The 15,907-nt window shown below is 27.2% G+C and overlaps 1 protein-coding gene across 1 annotated transcript in view; it reads left to right on the top strand.

Moving 5' to 3' along the window:
* Positions 1-15,907, top strand: part of LOC123297512 (transcriptional activator cubitus interruptus) — a 139,947-nt gene that overhangs the window by 119,981 nt on the left and 4,059 nt on the right. The window contains exons 3-7 of the mRNA XM_044879204.1: positions 14,254-14,352; positions 14,443-14,631; positions 14,768-15,210; positions 15,283-15,432; positions 15,518-15,682. Coding sequence (XP_044735139.1) covers positions 14,254-14,352; positions 14,443-14,631; positions 14,768-15,210; positions 15,283-15,432; positions 15,518-15,682 — 1,046 coding nt within the window. The remainder of the gene's footprint in view (positions 1-14,253; positions 14,353-14,442; positions 14,632-14,767; positions 15,211-15,282; positions 15,433-15,517; positions 15,683-15,907) is intronic.

The raw sequence follows: 15,907 nt of genomic DNA, 5'->3' as shown, positions 1-15,907 counted from the left end.
TTATACAAATAGGTACAAAATATAATTAAGAATAATTATAATAAATTAATTAATTACATTATTATTATAATTATTTATTATTTTATATTAAATAATACCAAAACTAAGAAATATTTGATATCGTGATTCAGTCCATCAAATATTTGTATGAAAGTAGACTTAACTTAAGTAATAATAATACAATATAATATTTTTTTTTTAATAAATAATACTTAAGTTATTTTTATTTGTGTTTTGTGTTGTTTTAAAATAAACAGATTTAATTGAACTTAATTACTGTAATTATTAAACATTTTTTAAATCATGTATTTATATACCATTGTATTGTTTTACTGATGATGTGATGTTAGTGTTTTTAAATCATCATATTACTTGTCTTACTTACTACTCATTATATACAGTGTCTTTCTTCAATACAGAATATGTTTATACTTATATACAGAATGGACTATTTGAGTTAATTATGGCTAATATCTTTTTGTAGTTAACCAATCATAAAGTAACTTAAACAAAAACAAGGGAAAACAAACAATTGCCTGAGTTAGTTGTTAAAATACCATGAAGTAAATAACCACACATATCATTTAAGTAAAGAAACATAACCACACATACATTTATTATATTCCCATATAATACATACTATAAAATTCGCACTTAATTCGCGCCCTCGTGGGTAAACAATTCTGTTAACAATTAAATGTTTCAAAGAAAAGTTGTTTATTTTTATACAAAGAATTTTATTTTACTTTTAAACTTTTGTTCTATCTCTTACGGTTTAAAACATGGATCCTATGGACCCAAGACCCAATTGACCTATGTTGCTTATTTACGAACTCGAACTCATTTATTATGTCCTAAGCACGCTGTAAAATTTCAGCTTGATATCATTTTTCTTTTTTTGAAATGGACTAATAAGGTGATTTTATGAAAACCTATACCAAAATTTTGCTCGTAGCATCAATATTTTTAAGCGTTACAAATTTTTGACTAAACTTAATATACTATGATGTATTTCATATGTACATGGTATAATTACAGAGTTTGAAGGGGGTCATCAAATTGGACCTAGTTTACGAGTTTTTTCGCATGTTAGTTAACAATTAATAACATGTCAAAAATTCAGATTTTTATCTATACATTGTGATAATGTCCAGTCAACCTTAAAGACTCGAAAAACCTCGATTTGTCGACTAATAATTATATAAAACTTGAAGACACTGTAAATAAAGTAATATACATACCTATGCATACAACACATTCAATAAAGTAAAGTAATAATAATAATAATAATAATAATAAGTCTACAAGACTTAACACAGACTTTAAGTTTGAGTTGAATTGACTTAACTTGACAGACATTTTAAATGATTTATTTAAACACGTTCAATATTATTTATTTTTGTAAAGCTTTGCAATCCAATATTAAAATATTACATTTATTATTTATTATTATTTTTATTAATATTTATTTTAAACTTTTTTTTATTTGTTTATTTATTTTTATTTTTTTTTTTTAAATTTACATTTACATTGATTTTAAAACAACACAATATTTAACAGAAAAACTTAATTTAATATTTTAATTAGTTTTATGCTATCAATCAAAAAGTTTAAGTTACTTAATTAGTGGTAATATTTTTGAATTTTCTTAAAGTAAATAGTAAATAAAATATAAAAAATAATATCCCTAAAATAATCCTGTAATTATTTATCTGTTTATTATCCAACCAAAATTTTGTGACTCATAAAATCCAATTAATTCAATTAAAATATTAAAATTAAAAATCGTAATTTTTAAACTGTATATCACGTGACCTAAAACGCGGGTAAGCCCTGCTGTGATGTCATAGCGGTATGAGTCATAGACCATCAGTTAGTTCAGTGTAGACAGCTGAGTATAATATATACATAGATAATAAGTATTAATATTTATTATAATCAGATGTCTATGAATATATCTGTCAAACTTATTTGTGTTATTTCATATAGTGATACCCATATTACGTCATCAAATTGGATGCTCGCGTTTTTGACAGTTTAAAAAAGATTTAAAATTTAATTTAAGTTTTTGGCAAGAAAGCGTGAGTATTTTTCCGAAATAAATTTTTGGTGGCTTTTTATTACCAAAATCAACATTTTGAAGTACTTTTTCAAAAATAGTGCAATACCCTATTCAAAAAATACTTTTTGCTTTGAGTATGTAAATTTTCTAAAAATAACTCAAAGAAAAAAAAACAGACCTTTGAAACAAAATAAAACAATAATATGAATGTTTTAGAATTTAGAAAACATCTCCAAATTAAATAAAATATGTTTAGTAAAAATGTAATAAAACATCTCCGATGATAAAATAAAAAAATAAAAAATATAAACATAATTTTATTAATGACTGACGAGTTTGTTGACATTTCCCGTTCGATTACTCAGTTTTTATTGCGCGTGCCTTCTAAGTTAGTTCACTGTTAGCTAGCTAGTGCTTTTACACCACACATCCAGCACTAGACGAACGAACGGACTTGTTAAACTTTAAAATATTTTATTTTATTTATTAATACAAATACAATCGACCATATTCAATTATGTGTATAGAAAACACGTGTTTAACACGTGTAATATTTAATATGAGTGAATATATAATGTAATATATTGTGTTATTATTTACCTATTTACACGCTAACGTATACGTTTTATTTTGACACGTGAATCTTCAAAAAAGTATCATGATTTTATCTCAAGATAAACGATATTTTTCAATTCAATATATTACAAAGAAGCGCAGGTAAACCCAAATATCGAATTTTATTCTTATTTTTTGTCTACATTCATGAAATTATCATAAAATTTATCATCAAAGTTCAAAATAAGATAAAAATAATTTCAACCCTTAATCTAGCCTGCTCGTACATTCCTTATATGGATGGAAACACTTGGTTTTTTTCTTTTCCATTGCTAATGTGTTTTCTTTCTGTTAAAAAGATTTTTTCTATTTGATTTCATGCGTTCCAAGTGAAAATTATCAAAAATTTAAAAGAGCTATGTATTTTATTATCTCTATTTCTATCTCTATCTCTATATCTATATATTATAAATGCGAAAGTAAGCATGTTTGTTTGTTTTTTTGTTACGCTTTCACCCTAAAACAAGCGAATAGTTTTTAATCAAACTGTACAGCAATATAGCTGATATATCAGAATAACACATGAGATATAATTTATAAAGATATATATTATATATATTAATAAAAATTAATATAATTAGACATTACCATAAATTACAGATTTCTGTAAAAGTAGTCATTTGACATTACCATAAATTACAGATGTCTGTAAAAATAGTCAATATAAAATATTTCGCGGCCATCTTCTCTGATATACTCAATGAATAATTACGACTATTATACATTAAAAAAATAGAAAACCATACATATATTTTCGCTGTGTTTCGCTAAAATCTTCGGATCGTTTCAATTTGTTGCACATTTTTTGGTTTTACCTCCCAAACAAATTATAACTTGCGATAAGGACCATAGTTCCAAAAAATCATCGTGTACCATACCAGCATTGTAATAAACGCCATGCATTTCTTACCATGTACAAAGCCTTTTTAATTTTCACGTGATATTTTAGTATGATATGTGACTAGCATGTGAATAGATAACACATATATAATGTTATATGAATCAAAATTTTGGTAGAGAGAAACCAGACCACATGGTGGCGTCCTATATTCAATTCTCTCATATATAAATATATTTTATTATAAATGTTTTTGTAAATTATAAATGAATGTATGTTTATATTTAGACATTTTTAGAAAAAACAAAAACATTATTTTATAATATTTATTTATTTATAAGATTTGTTGTTTGTTTTAAGCAACAAATACAGAACTAGAGAATTATAAAGAATTTTATTATCTATAACTTTATTTTCAATTAATTAAAAAGGTACATATCTCTTTATTTTAGGAGTTTGTATTCGAAAAACAGTATCTAATCATGGCAGTGACATATGTAACCAACTAAGTACAATTTTATTTCCCATCAATAGAATGCATAACTTTAAACCTAAAATCAATCTCTTTCATAGAAGTAATCATTTTGTTTATTTAACTTCATTGATTTTGTATCAATAAATTCATATTTTAAATTCAATCCCATTCTATTGTAACAATATTTAGCTGTACTTGTTCCAATCATTAGGAAATTGTTGGAAAATATTTTTACTTTATTTCAATATGAAACAGCCAACTTGGGGATGAAGTTGCCATTATTTTAATTTTTTTCCACTGTACAAAACCCTTTATGTAGTGATGAAACTCACACTTGCATATTAAATTCAATACATATTTTGTGTCTCAACCACAGGTGATGTATCAATAATATTTATTTATAAAAAAAAAAGGTATCCAATCCACAGGCTACAGCTGTGAATATATCAGATAAGAATTTCTTATTTTTTGATCACGGGGATTCTTATAAAAACGTAATAAGTATGGATAAAACAAGTGTAGAGACCCAAAATGTTTTTAACTATCATCTTAAATTTATTGCTTATTTATCTTATTTGATATGGATTATCTTAAAAAAAAAAATTTCTGAGGCACAAGACTCATCAGTGTAGAAATTTCAATATTTTATGCTAAAAACAGACCGTCTAAAATCCTTTGAACTCGGTAAGAAATAGCAGAATTCTGATATGATAAAAATTACAAAACTTGTAATATATTCTTTTGCCATTTTATGAGTCTATGGTATATACTTTTTTTGTGGTTTTCACGATAAAAGTATATCAAATTAAACACGTGTGCGTTACACCGTTGTCGCTAGTTATTATAATATATTTTATTAAATTAATTATTTAAAGAAACAACAGCTTTCCGGTCTCATTTTGTCACAAATTTTTCTAAAATGCAAATTTATTATTAAAAAAAAAATGTTAAAGTAAAATATCTTGACATTAAGTTTGAGAGAGAGGGGCTACTGAAAAAAAAGAGTGTGTGTACTTATGTACACGCGTTAGAAGTTATACTTCTTTGGCGTATGAAAAAAATTTAAAATAACTCAAATGCAGTAGTAATCGACAATAAATATTAAAATCAATCAAAAAGATTTTGTTTAAATAAAAAATATTTTATTAACGTAAAAATATTGAAATTTTCATCAACTTGATTCACTGTAATATTAACAGATTCTGATCGAGGCTCAGGAGTTGCAGCTTGGTTTGAATCCATGTTACATGTTTGTTGCCGTTGTTCATAAGGTCGCTTGGGTTCTGCTGTAGATATATTTCCTTCCGATTTAGATTTTTTGCGCTTTCGGTAACGCCGACAAATTTCTGCATTAGTCATCGGCATCGCAACTAAAATGAAAAAAATCACAAATAAGTAACATTTAAATTATAGAACATGCTGTAAAATGTCTTCAAAAGAATTTGATTTTTTGATAGTATTCATGATTTTCGTGAATGAACTAATTTTGGACTTGCCAAGTATTAATATAGTTTACAATTAATCATTGTAAAATACATTAATTATTAATCTAAAATAAATAATGTTTCTTATTGAATATTTCATTATTTATTATTTATTAATTAACTTAGATAATTAATTTCTTTGTAATCAATATTTTCACAGTTAATAATTATCACTTGAATTAAAATACTTGCCAGTATATTGAAGTACAATGCTAGATGTTTTCTATTAAATGCCGGAAAATTATTCAAGTAATCTGTAATATAAATTAAAAAGAGATGATTAAAATTATTCGATTCGATTCACAAAATGATAAAATATTATTATCTAAAGTAATAAATAATAAATAATAAATAATTAAATTTTATTATTATTTGATTATTTGTTAGAAAAATAATAAGTTCTTTAGAAATATATCTATATATTATACTTACAAAATTAACCTCTAATATTTGAAAACACTTAAAGTTTTTACAGTTTTTTCACAACACAATGTCAAAAGTTTACAAATAATATTTATATATGTAATAAATTGAAGAAAAATGAATAATTATATAAAATTAATATTCAAAATTAATTATTCATATGAATACTATATTTCACAACCATTGACTTGAACTGGCTCAGGGATATAAGTACTGTGTACTGTATAGTATGAAGACTCAGTACTGTAACTATATTCAGTGTTGATATATTTTTTTATTATTTCAATTCTGTGGCTAACTTCACCATGTCGTTCGTGCGCGCGCAGCTCACAAATTCACTCTCATCAAAACGCGCCAAAAGAAGTATAACTTCAAAAAAAACACCATTAACTTAAAATTTTAAGAAATTGTTCTTAAACTAGTTAAGAAATCGTAATTAAATTTTTAAAAAGATTGTCTGAAAATTATGCCCATTTTTCAGAAAATAAGTTAAACTAATTTAAGGATTATTTCTTAAAATACTTTGTCTGTCCTAAACGACATAAGATAGGATTCAGGTCGTGAGTCGTTAAAATTTTTGGAATAACTGATTGATATTATTGATAATTATATTGAATCGTAAATTTAATCGTGATTTCTACTAATAAAAAAAAGAATTATATTTAACGTACTAAAGTATTTAGAATGCAAATTAAACATTACTTGCTTTAAACAAAACAAAAAACACAAATTATGTAGATGTTAAAAATATATAATAATTAACATGACAACATACGACCAGTTACAGTTTGACCTCAACGATATATCTATATTTAAATAAATTAAAAGTACTAAATTTAATTAAAAAAAGTAATTTCTTTATTAAATCCCTCATTAACTAAGTAACAACTGCAACTGTTTGTGTGTTTGTTACTTAACGTATTTTAGTTAAGCTTACTTACTTTATTCACTTTTAATTTTAATTAAAAAACATTTTATGTAAATTTAAACAGATTATTGATTTAGATAATTAAAAGTAAAAAAATACTACTTTAGTTACGCTACGCCACTGTTTTTTTTTTTTATAACTATAAAGATACATAGTAGCCACAGTTTGTGCTGTTTGATTTGGTTTTGTTTTGCTCAATTTGGTTGTATCAAAGAATGGTAATCATATTTGATAGAAAGTTTATTGTTTTCACTACGCAAACCGTAATCCATTTTCATTCATCTAAAAGGGCAAGTTACTTTATAACACTCCTTCTTAAATCAATATCAAAGTGATGGTCAAGGACCTCAGATGAGATTAAAAGAATATTTAGAGAGCTATCATTTTTTGGGAAATATTTTAATTGTAATTGAAATATTTGAGTTGAGTTTGTTCTTTTGAATTATTATTTAAAATAACCTAATTATTTTACCATATAACTTTTCAAAATGAATTGATCCTGGTTTATTTGACCATTCATTTCCATAGTAATTATTTATATGTTAAAATTATATGTCATATCTTTTCCCAACTAAATCGATTTTGAATATCATCTCCAATTTTTTAGTTTTTCCGAGAACGGAACTCTAAGCTCGCACTTGAAACATAGCTAAGAATACTCTCCGTTAAATTACCTTTCAAATGAAACCAAAAAAATTTAAATCGGTTCTTCCGTTTAGGCGCTACAATGCCACCGAAAGCCACACACACATAGCGGTCAAACTTATTAAACACCCACATTTTTAGGTATATTAATACTAATAATTTATTATTAGAAAGTTATTGATTGAGTTTGTGCAAGGGTCATATCCACCATGAATCTTTTATAAAGATTGCAGCACTTTCAATGTTCTCTATTTTGTAGACTTTTTAGCATATAACAAACAGATTATGGACAGAGAATAGTAAAACAGAATTGTTATGGTGTTTAAAAAGACAGCAGAGCAGAGAGAATTGAAGTCGAAGCTGAGGCTCATTACAAAGTCTGATGTCGCGACAAAGAAATTAATTTATTGCCTGCTTTACAAAGTGCTTCTTCCATAACCACAGCCATGCAATGCTATTATTATTATTATTTTTGAATATTGGGTGTACTAAAAATTAGTTTGCAATATTCTACAGGAATTCAACGAGTATAATTCTGCGGATTTTTTAATAAAATTAACTCTCCACATCGTTTGGACAATATTTCTGAATCTTGTTACAAGATTATTTTAATATTTTGTATTCCTAATAATTGTGCCTGACAATTCAAAAGACAAAAATTGAAAAACACGAAAAAATTTTGCCTCTTTTAAAAGGTTTTATTAATAATGAAAAGAATCAAATTTTAAACCTTGAAGTTTTATGAATTCTTGCAAAAAGTAATATGATGATTCGTTCATTTTATAAATACAATATAGAATCTCGACAAATCGAACCTTGTTAAGTGGGAATTCTCGATAAGACAAAAAAATTGCCATTCTCTTTCATTATACGGCCAAATATGCGATATCTTGAATTATTGAACCTCTATAATTCGATAAACTATGTAACGCTTATCTTTTTGTTAACAACTTAAGTCGTAGTACTTTTCGTAAAAGGCGAGTGCCTTATGTTGATATAGGACACATTTTTTTAAGACACCCAATAAAGTTCATGCAGTGCGTGTCCATTTAAAGTACTTGTTTCACATTTAAAGTTGATTCACTTATAATAAATATTTATTTAAATAAGAATATTATTAAATCTTTAAGTTCGAGTCTAACTTAAGGACGTTCCCAAAAAAATGAGTCTACCTATGTTAGAAATTGGGAAAATTAGACGAGAATTAAGAGTACCATATTTTTTGAAATATTTATGCCTAAAGATTCAGAGAAAATCACCAAATCACTTTAAAGGTATTTTATAGAAGAACGAATCCCGCTTATTACAATTTTCTTTATAGGAAAATGTTTGTCATACTTTTAACTAATAAATATTAGTTTTCCAAAATAATGAAAAGGACATTAATGAGAATGCATATACACGATTTAAAAATGATTATATAAAAACATTATTATTTGGGATCGAACGTCCTTAACACAAAGTTAAGTTAATTTAAGTTAAATGCATTGCAGTGCTTATACTTAAACTTACATTACCATCTTTAAAATTCATTGAACCGATTTAATTGTATAATGATTATATCATCAGAGAGGAGTATTTATTTATTTATATTTAAAATACAAAGCTTTGAATTGTTTTTAATAAATTATTTTAATTTAACACTTATTTAATGTATTTTTTTTTTTAGTATTCAGTATCATTAAATATTTAATTATATGTCTATAATTTCTTTATTTTTTTTTTTTTACATTTACGATTATCAACTTTTTTTAACCCATTAGTTTCCGATCATACTCATACGCACCACTTTTAAATGGTCTTATTTTCCTAGACAAATTATTCCAATTTCCATTTCCTTGGTCGATAGCTTAGCTGATATACATAAAACAAAACTTTGCTAATGCATACAAACTATGAAAAATCATTCAATCCTTTATCTTGAACATCTTGAGCCGTTTGAGAGTTGGTAAAGATTCGAATTTTTTCACATCAGTGGATAAAAAATACAATTACATTATTAATTCAAATATGTATGTTATACTTATTATTTAAGTATAAATTACAATGTAATTTTCACATAATTCAGTTAATTTACAATTACAATTATAGATTTCACATCACAGTAATTTGATTTTCAATGATTTTAAAATAACAAACCTTTTAGTTAGTTAAACACTTATTGATAAATCTATTAGTATATTGTAAGTACAGTGAGTTTGTATACTTACAGAAGACTTATTTCAAATATTGTTATTTTGAAATGCAACATAGTTTTAAACAATAGCTTTTAGATTGATTCTACCACTTATATTATACCAAAATACTGATATGATTGTCACAATCACATGAATAGATTTATTAGGTATATTTAAAAAAGAAAAGATTTCTTCGAATCGGATTTGAACCAGCAACATAAGTATTACTATTGATTTTAGTGTCTTAAGTCTACTTTGTCTATCAGTAACAACAATCTTCATGTAGTTGTCTCAACCCCACATTGGCTTAACATGACAGATAGGTACTCGTAGTAACCAAATCCTATATTTAAAGCAAACGTGAAGATATGTTCTTTTAATTCATCGATTCGCTTTATTTATACGATTATATATTCCAACTAAGTACAATTTTATTTTCCATCAATAAAATACATGACTTTAAACCTAAAATCAATCTCTTTCATAGAAGTAATGATTTTGTTTATTTAACTTCAGTAATTTTGTATCAATGAATTCTTATTTTAAATTCATTCCCATTCTATTGTGAATACAAATATTTAGCTGTATTTATTCCAATCATTATTGAAGTATTTTTACTTTATTTCAATATGAAACCTCCAACTTCGGAATGAGGTTGTCATTATTTTAATTTTTTTCAGTGTAGAATTTACTAAAATATATAGTTTTAAATAGTGTAGGCTAGCATATTTTTTTAACTGCTTCACCTTCAGTATTTATTACAGTTCCTGTATATTTATACAATAAAAAATGTTTACATACATGGATATATAAAGTTATTTTCTACTTGTTAAATATTAGCAGCGTTATATTACTTTTGATGATAATAATTAATAATAATGATATTAAAACATACTTATTGTATACTTATATGTACTCGTTCGTTTGTAGTTGTATCCAAGTGCCGACACACAGGTATATGCATAGCACTATAATATAGTGCATCTACTTACAGTGCAATACAGTATAGTGCATTACAGTGCATGTTTATGTGTTTAACCATCCATCCAAGTACATAAACTATAAAAAAAAATATATACAGGGAGTTCTTTAAAGAATGATAAAGAAAATTCAGGATGAGATAGAAAAGGTACGCGAAAACGATGAAAAGCATTTTAATATTACTCCATTGAAGGTATGGAATCATACGTATTCCATCGGAAAGCGAAAAATTTGGTCGGGTAGAAGAGAGAATGTTTTTTAATCACTTTGTAACCTCAAATAAAACGAGTCTTTTAAGCCCCCCGGATCACTTTTTCCTTCTCGATAGCATAAATATCAAAATGTTACTTGGATAAAAAGCATAAATATTAAATATACTTCATTGGAAACCCATAGGATATATGATAAATCCGATTTGGTGTACAAATTACCCGTGTGGCTCCGAAGGGGAAAGTTTTCGAACGCATATTAAAATACTTGATTTGATTTACCCTATCAGCTATTTGATTATTAACCTTTTGTTCGTAAACACCCTGTAATTTATTTTTTATGCAATACATAACACAAGACAACATTATAAACCACACTATGAAGCCTGCAATGAAATGGTTCTTCTCATGGCTTAAACAAAGTTAAAAAAAAAACTCTACAACACTATCATATAAATAACAAAAGGCTTCAACTTTTTATAACAATGTAGCTAAGTGTGTATAGAAAAAAACTGAAAATAAAATCCGTAGCTTAAAAAGAGCTCAAAAAAACGGATTTGCTCTAAAAAAATCTACTCTAATTGATTCAATTCAATTCTGAAAGTAGAATGTTGTTTTGGAAAATCTTCAGTGATAAAACATTGGGTCGCAATAATAAGCAACCTTTTATCTGCTCTATCAATATTACCATCCCCGATATTCGTATGTGCGGTCTTATTGAAGATATGGCAAGGGTGAAAGATATCACATCAATAAGATACTAGAAAGACACAGTCGACGTTACTATAACCGTGTCTAAAAATTACTAGAAAACCAGCTACTTCCACTCCTTACGTCGAGATAAATAGTTCTCCATGGGAAATGGAAAGCAGCAAAAACCTAACTGTCTTGGTTGGAATACTTACCAGCCACTGTAGACTCGACAGATACTGATCCGCCTTTAAATAAAAAAAAAACACGCTCTCAACTTGATCACACTTTTCGTAAAAAGCTTGATCACATATTTTTGTTAGTCACCCAAGTCAAGCGTGCCTAGTGAAGTTTTACTTCAAAAAGGCTTAGAATACCATTTTTACCAGACTTCGCACTGCCAAAATATTAGAAGATGCTTGTTTTTAAGATACAGAATTACAGTTTGATCTAAAGTATATATAGATAGAATTGCTTTCTCATCATCATCTTGAACGCAAGAAGTACAAATAATAAAACAAGCACTTGCACTACACTCCACCAGCTCAGCAGTTCAACTCCATCTCCAAGACGTTGCGTTGGTTATATACACCAGCATAGCGTAGAGAATGAATAAGAACCATATAGCCATGAAGTATGTATTTATGTATGTATATATGTTGGAGAAGACGTGACTAGCGTTCGTGCTTTGCCTGCAGGAAATGTCTTCATTAGAGGCAGCAAACAAACGATTCAAGAGATTCAGAAACCGACCAATCTATTCTATACGATATTCTATATATGTGTGTGTAGCTTGCTTCGTCTTATTTAGTTATCAATGAGTAATCATCAATAATCTCTCAAGCGAACAAACCAACTATATCCAAACGAATTCAAGCACTTTATTATTATGTGGACGAATACACTGATTGGTCAAACAAAATGAGATTACAACAGATTTAACAAAACCGACTCTAAATATATACAATCTGATATACATATGCTCTGTAAAAATATTTGCTTTGTATAACACTATTGCTGTTTTGATAAACACTGTGTGTCGCTGTCAACTAATCACCTCGGCAATTTGTATGGCGTAAATGTAAGAAAATGCTCTAAAAATATCGTAAACTATGCAATTTGTATGACGTAAATTTAAAAAAATGCTCTAAAAGTATCGAAAAAGCGTCAAAAACCAAAATTTTTGATGTTTTCTTTTTGCAAAGCGCTGTAAAATATTTTGCATTAACAGAATCTGTGATAAATTTTCTTCATGATGAAAACTTTTTTCGAAGCTCATTCACCGATTAATTTTTGTACAATTAACATATTATGAGTTCTTCCATGAAGTACTATGTTAAAAATCACAATTTTTAAATGAAATAATTCAAAATTTTGCTCCGCAAGAGATTCCAATCCAAAACTGTGTTTATTGTGGTCAAGGGCTCATATTTTCATACACATCAAAACTCAAAATATACGCTTGCTACGCTTGAACCTTAAACCTAGACTAATGTCAACCAGCAAACCCAATGAAACTTTCTCGCTTTTCTAATTTAATTGAATTAGGACCCTACCGAAACGATAGTATTAACGAATGATATCAAAAATTTTAAATAAGGATTTCTTAAAAAATGATCAAAAATTGATTATTTCATTTTGAATGATTTTCAGTGTATTTTCATCTCGTTTAAATCTGTATATATATATATATATTTATTTACACAATACAATATTCTTCTTTTTCTTCAGTTCTTCTTCGATCAAAATCTTCAATTTTATTTTATTAAACAGAAAATAACAAGTTAGTTTTTAAAAATAAATTATTTATATTACATTATAAACTTTAACAAACCTATAAGATCTGATGCTGATGCTGATGCTGTTTGTAGATGTGTGTTTTATTAAATGTTTGTTTTATATTTATGATAATCAATCGATTTCATTGATTTATATTTATATTTATTTATTATTATTATTATTTTAAATCAAGTGTATATTGTTGTTGTTATTTTATTTTATATTTTTTTATTTTATTACTCTTTCAATTAACTTGAAGCTATAACACAACAAAACTTAATAAAAACAGATCATTTTATACTTTATATGCATCGTTAAATACACATATGTGAATAAAGTTGCCTATAAACATTTTTAATTATATTTATTAATTCAAAATCTTCAAACATTTAAAGGCATTTCACAAAGCCTATCATGGACATAATTAATTTTAAATCCATTTTAGAATTTATTTGAAAGGCATAATAATAAAAATTCTTGACATCCAATTTTTAGCCAAAAATCAGTTCTTCTTTTTATTTATACGAGAATTTTCATACATTTAAAGACATTTCACAAAGCCTATCATGGACATAATTAATTTTAAATCCATTTTAGAATTTATTTGAAAGGCATAATAATAAAAATTCTTGGCATCCAATTTTTAGCCAAAAATCTCAAAACAAAAGTAAGAAAATTACAAAAGAAATTTATAACCAGAGAAAAACCAACGAGATTTAAAAACGTTATAAAAATAATTCCTTTGAAAAAATTCGAAAGTTTCCTCTAAGGAAATTCTTTTTTAAGAGGTTTTAGAATTATATTTTTAGTTTAACGAATATTAATTTAATTCTTTTACACCTTTAAACTCAAACTTATAAAGATATTTGTAAAATAACTTTTAATTTAAATTTGAATTAAAATTATTTCATAGATTTTTAAACATGTATTATTTTTTTTAATTACAGGACTTGGTCTATCACCTGAGTACCTGAGTGCGCGAGGATTAGCAGATTTACATCCTGCATCTACATTGGCCAGTACAGAATTTCCATTCAGTTTAGATGGTAAGTTAAATAATTCATGACATTTAAAACCATTTTATATGAAAATCATAAAGGTATATGAGTCCTTAAACCAAATATTTTTGTTTGCAGGTTCTAGATTAAATAGTCCTAGACCGAATAGTTTAAGACAATCAAGAAAACGAGCGTTATCATCATCTCCATATTCCGATTCGTTTGATATTAATTCTATGATTAGATTTTCACCAAATTCCTTAGCATCAATTGTGAATGGTTCACGATCTTCGAGTGCCAGTGGTTCCTACGGACATTTATCTGCTGGTAAGTTTAAAAATTATGCTTCTAAAACTACTTTTCAGTCTTCCTCCGTCGAAATTTTATTATTACCCCCTACAATACTCATTTCCATGGCATCTTTAGCTCCTGTTTAAAAGTCTAACATTTTTTTGTTTATTAGGTGCATTAAGTCCGGCATTAGGTGTTCATACAGCTGGTGCTCATTTACAACAATTACAAGCCCACTTATTACGTGGTTTGGCTTTACCTCCAGCCCCACCTGCATATAGTATACCGCATCATCCGTTACATGCAAGCCATGGTACCTCACCGCTAACAAAATCCGATTCCGATAATTTACGAAAGAAACATGAAAGCAGTTCAATGTTAACATCATTGGATGTCGATTCGACGGCAGCGAATGGAGGTAGTCGTAAACCGTCACGTACCAAACGGGATTCAGTACCTGTGAGTGTTTCGTCAACGTTCATGCCAAGCAATAACAATACGGAAACCGGTGGCGATACAACCGATTTAAAAGATGAACCTGCTGATTTTATTGAGACACATTGTCATTGGCGTGATTGTGGTACGGAATTTCCCACACAGGATGATTTAGTAAAGGTAATTGAATTTTTTTTTAATTTTTGGATTTGAAGTTTTGTTTAGTACTAATCTTGATACATGTTGTTTCAGCATATTAATAATGACCATATTCATGCAAATAAAAAATCATTTATCTGCCGTTGGGACGATTGTTCTAGGGCGGAAAAACCATTTAAGGCTCAATATATGTTGGTAGTTCATATGCGACGACATACGGGTGAAAAACCACATAAATGCACTGTAAGTATTATGTTTTCCCTGCTCCCAACTATTCCTGGTTCAATACTTTATAACTTTCTTTAACGTTTCAACATTTTCTTTACAGTTTGAAGGATGTTATAAAGCTTATTCACGCTTAGAAAATTTAAAAACACATTTACGATCTCATACTGGCGAAAAACCATATACCTGTGAATATCCTGGCTGTGCAAAAGCATTCAGCAACGCATCTGATCGGGCAAAGCATCAAAATCGTACACATAGTAACGAGGTAAGCATTCTATGGCAATTATTATGGAATCTTTTTGGAACTATTGAAACTATGTTCCTTATCGCACGTTTGGCAGATGGAGGCTAGACGGGAAAAAGTGTCTTGTCTGGAAATATTAATATTATTTTCTACAAGGATATGTTCGTGTTAATAGGATGCCCGCTCCCCATGCGGAAGGTCGTCAGATCGAAATCCATCGACGTCAATTAATTTTTTATTAAATTC

This window comes from Chrysoperla carnea, chromosome 4 (genome assembly GCF_905475395.1).
Source record: "Chrysoperla carnea chromosome 4, inChrCarn1.1, whole genome shotgun sequence".
Classification (NCBI taxonomy): Eukaryota; Metazoa; Arthropoda; class Insecta; order Neuroptera; family Chrysopidae; genus Chrysoperla; species Chrysoperla carnea.
This window is presented reverse-complemented; position numbering and strand designations above follow the sequence as displayed.